General features: G+C 36.4%; 1 protein-coding gene across 1 annotated transcript; it reads left to right on the top strand.

The window, feature by feature from the left end:
- Positions 1–140: 140 nt before the first annotated feature.
- On the top strand, positions 141–2653 carry LOC107728051 (ribonuclease inhibitor-like). The gene is made up of 6 exons (XM_016538110.1): positions 141–304; positions 935–1108; positions 1374–1547; positions 1637–1810; positions 2184–2357; positions 2488–2653. Exons 1-6 carry the CDS (start codon positions 141–143, stop codon positions 2651–2653), a joined length of 1026 nt encoding a protein of 341 aa, XP_016393596.1.
- The last annotated feature ends 439 nt before the right edge of the window (positions 2654–3092 follow it).

Genomic DNA, 3092 nt, shown 5'->3' with positions numbered 1-3092 from the left:
TCCAGTGAAGAAGACCATAACTTTTGTCAAGGCTGGGGAGAAGGTAACACTAGCTACAGGACCACCTCCTTTGATCTGCTTTCAACAGCACAGGACTGAGAGCTGAAAGTCGACCAGGGAAAGCATGGCTAAGGCAAGACATGGTTCTGATCTTAAAAGCCTCCAAGCAGATCATCCTTTTAGAACTCACAGTTCCCTGGAAGGATTATATCGAGGAGACCAATGAGAGGAAGAGAACCAAGTGTACCGAGCTGGTAGAAGAGTGCCGGAGCAATGGCTTGTCGCAAGGTACAAGCCAATTAAGGTAGGTTGCAGAGGGTTTTACGGCTAAGGCTCTCTGCAGAGTGTATGACATGCTGGGCATCAGAGGGCCCAGCAGGCAACGGGGTATTAAGTCAGCCACAAAGGCAACAGAGGTTCCTGCATGGTGGTTGTGGATCAGGAGATAGTCAACCCTGGCTAGGTCATCTGGGCAAGGGTGTATGGTTGTTGAAAGACTTGAAAACACCTGATGTGTCCTGGAGCATCACTTAGTGATGTATGTTAAAGGAAAAAGATCAAATATTGTATAATAAAGTAGTGCAGGCCTAATAATGTGACGCCCCACCATCAGAATGATGGCAGCAGCTCTGGTTATGACCCTGTATCACCGTTGCTTTTTTAATGGGTGAAAAGCTTTTTTGATCTCGATGCATGAGATCAGAGATCAGAACCAACACCTACGCAGAAGAAAGAAGTGTCAAATATGTGATAAACGAACGGTTTATTTGTTTTTCTGTTTTAAAGGTACAGTAAAAACATGGAAACAAATTATCCAAAGGCACTCAGACCCTCTTCCTCTGTCTGTTTTTTTAAATTATTTAATTTATTTATTTTGTGACTTTACTAAATAAATAGTTTTCTTCTATCTTTTTATGCTCTCTTTCTAATGTAGGTTAAGCTGCTGTTATATGACAGATGATGGTTGTTCTGCTCTGACTTCAGCTCTGAAATCAAACCCATCACACCTGAGAGAACTGAACCTGAGCGGGAATAAACTAGGAGACTCTGGAGTGAAAAACCTCAGTGATCTACTGATGAACCCACAATTCAAGCTGGAGAAACTACAGTTAGTATCATTATACTGTACAGCAGTTACAGTGTGATTAACTGTTTAGTTTCTTAAAGTCACCATGAAATCAAAATGGACAATTCTTATTTAATGGAATATTGCAGTGCTTATTATAAATGATTTTATCTGTGTACATTGTGCACACTGTGTAAATTATTATTTTTTATATATAATTGTACTGTATGGTATTTACTCATGAATTTAACTCACACGTGAACTTAACATGTGTTTGTTTCATTGCCTTTTCTCTTTTTATCCTCAGTCTGTGTGAATGCATTATTACAGAGAAACAGTGTTTCATCCTGACTTCAGCTCTGAAATCAAACCCATCACACCTGAGAGAGCTGGACCTCAGTGGAAATGAAATAGAAAACACAGGAGTGAATCACTTATGTGACGTACTGAAGGATTCACACTGTAAACTGGAGAGATTGAGGTGAAGAATATTCACATACAAGAAAAAAATGTTTTGTTATTTAAATGAAACGGAATGAAGTGTGATTTTTCTCATTTCTCTTAATGTAGGTTAAAAGGCTGTGATATGACAGATGAAGATTGTTCTGCTGTGACTTCGGCTCTGAAATCAAACCCATCACACCTGAGAGAACTGGACCTGAGAATGAATGAACTAGGAGACTCTGGAGTGAAAAACCTCAGTGATCTACTGATGAGCCCACAATGCAAGCTGGAAATACTAGAGTTAGTATTATTACACTGTACAACAGTTACGGTGTGGTTAAAGTTTACTGTTAATTTATTTTAAGAAAACAGACTCATGTCACATCATTTATATCACTACATCTGGCATTTCCTCATCTAAAGAAAGACTGAAAATGTATATTAGCTAATTAGCTACTGATTGTTCAGTATGTGTGTCAGCATAAAGAACATTAAACTCTGAAGCATTTGATACTTTGTGGCTATAAAATGGTTTCATGTGCTGAAATCTGACAAATTTGCTGTGAAAGAAGACAACTAAAATGACACAACTAAAATAATGTAACATGATGCATTTAACTCACATGAGCTTAACATGGATCTGAACCATTGTATTTTCTTTTTCTGTCTTCAGTTTGTGTGGATGCAGTATTGCACATGAACAGTGTCTCATCCTGACCTCAGCTCTGAAATCAAACCCATCACACCTGAGAGAACTGGACCTGAGTGAGAATCAAATAAAAAACACAGGAATGAGTCACTTATGTGACGTACTGAAGGATTCAGACTGTAAACTGGAGAGACTGAGGTGAGGAATATCATAATTCTTAAAAGCACATCGTTTAAATCAGATTCATATAAGTTCATATATTGTTTGTTTACAATTATTAATTATGATTTTTTTTTATGATTCTGTCTTTCTGTTTGTCTTTTTTTAGTCTAAATTTCTGTGGCATTACAGACGTTTCTGCTTTAACTCAGGCTTTGACAAACACAAAAGCACTGCAGTTTCTAAAAGAGCTTGATCTGAGAAACAATATGATTGGAGACTCAAAGCAGCAGCTCATTGATGTGCTACGAGACTCAAACTGTAAACTGAGGTGAGTAAATATCTCTTTGTGGTATTAAAGAGAGCTTCATATAGCTTTAATACATGGGACATCTTTCAAAAATATGTCAAAATAAATTTGTATTAAGCTTTATTGGAAGAGTTTGTGTCAGAACAAATCTGACATTCAAAACTTTAATTTTTATTATACATTTTTACTTTGGACAAGAAATATTATTCACATTATTTAACATTATTTACAAAGACCAATAAAAGCAATGTTTAAACTAGGGGACAAACAGCTTTAACTAGTGAAAGTTTCACTCAGAGGTTTTAATTTGAATTAAGTATATCATTTGTATTTGCTTTTTGTCATCAATCACATAAACCATAAACTCATCAGCATGTGTTTCTCTTTACAGTGACTCAATAGGAGTCATAGACTCTTCTGCAGTCATAACAACATTTGAATATAATTCATGTTTTAAATGGATT

This window comes from Sinocyclocheilus rhinocerous, unplaced genomic scaffold (assembly GCF_001515625.1).
Source record: "Sinocyclocheilus rhinocerous isolate Xijiao unplaced genomic scaffold, SAMN03320098_v1.1 scaffold25424, whole genome shotgun sequence".
In the NCBI taxonomy this organism is placed as follows: Eukaryota; Metazoa; Chordata; class Actinopteri; order Cypriniformes; family Cyprinidae; genus Sinocyclocheilus; species Sinocyclocheilus rhinocerous.
Note: the sequence above shows the minus strand (reverse complement) of the source record. Positions and strands in the feature narration are given on the sequence as shown.

Bases quoted from the DNA above. Each gene is read 5' to 3' on its own strand.
- LOC107728051 (XM_016538110.1), top strand. From the start codon at position 141: ATGGTTCTGATCTTAAAAGCCTCCAAGCAGATCATCCTTTTAGAACTC. The intron at 1,109-1,373 runs GTTAGTATCATT...TTTTATCCTCAG, and splicing joins TTCAAGCTGGAGAAACTACA to TCTGTGTGAATGCATTATTA. The intron at 1,811-2,183 runs GTTAGTATTATT...TTCTGTCTTCAG, and splicing joins TGCAAGCTGGAAATACTAGA to TTTGTGTGGATGCAGTATTG.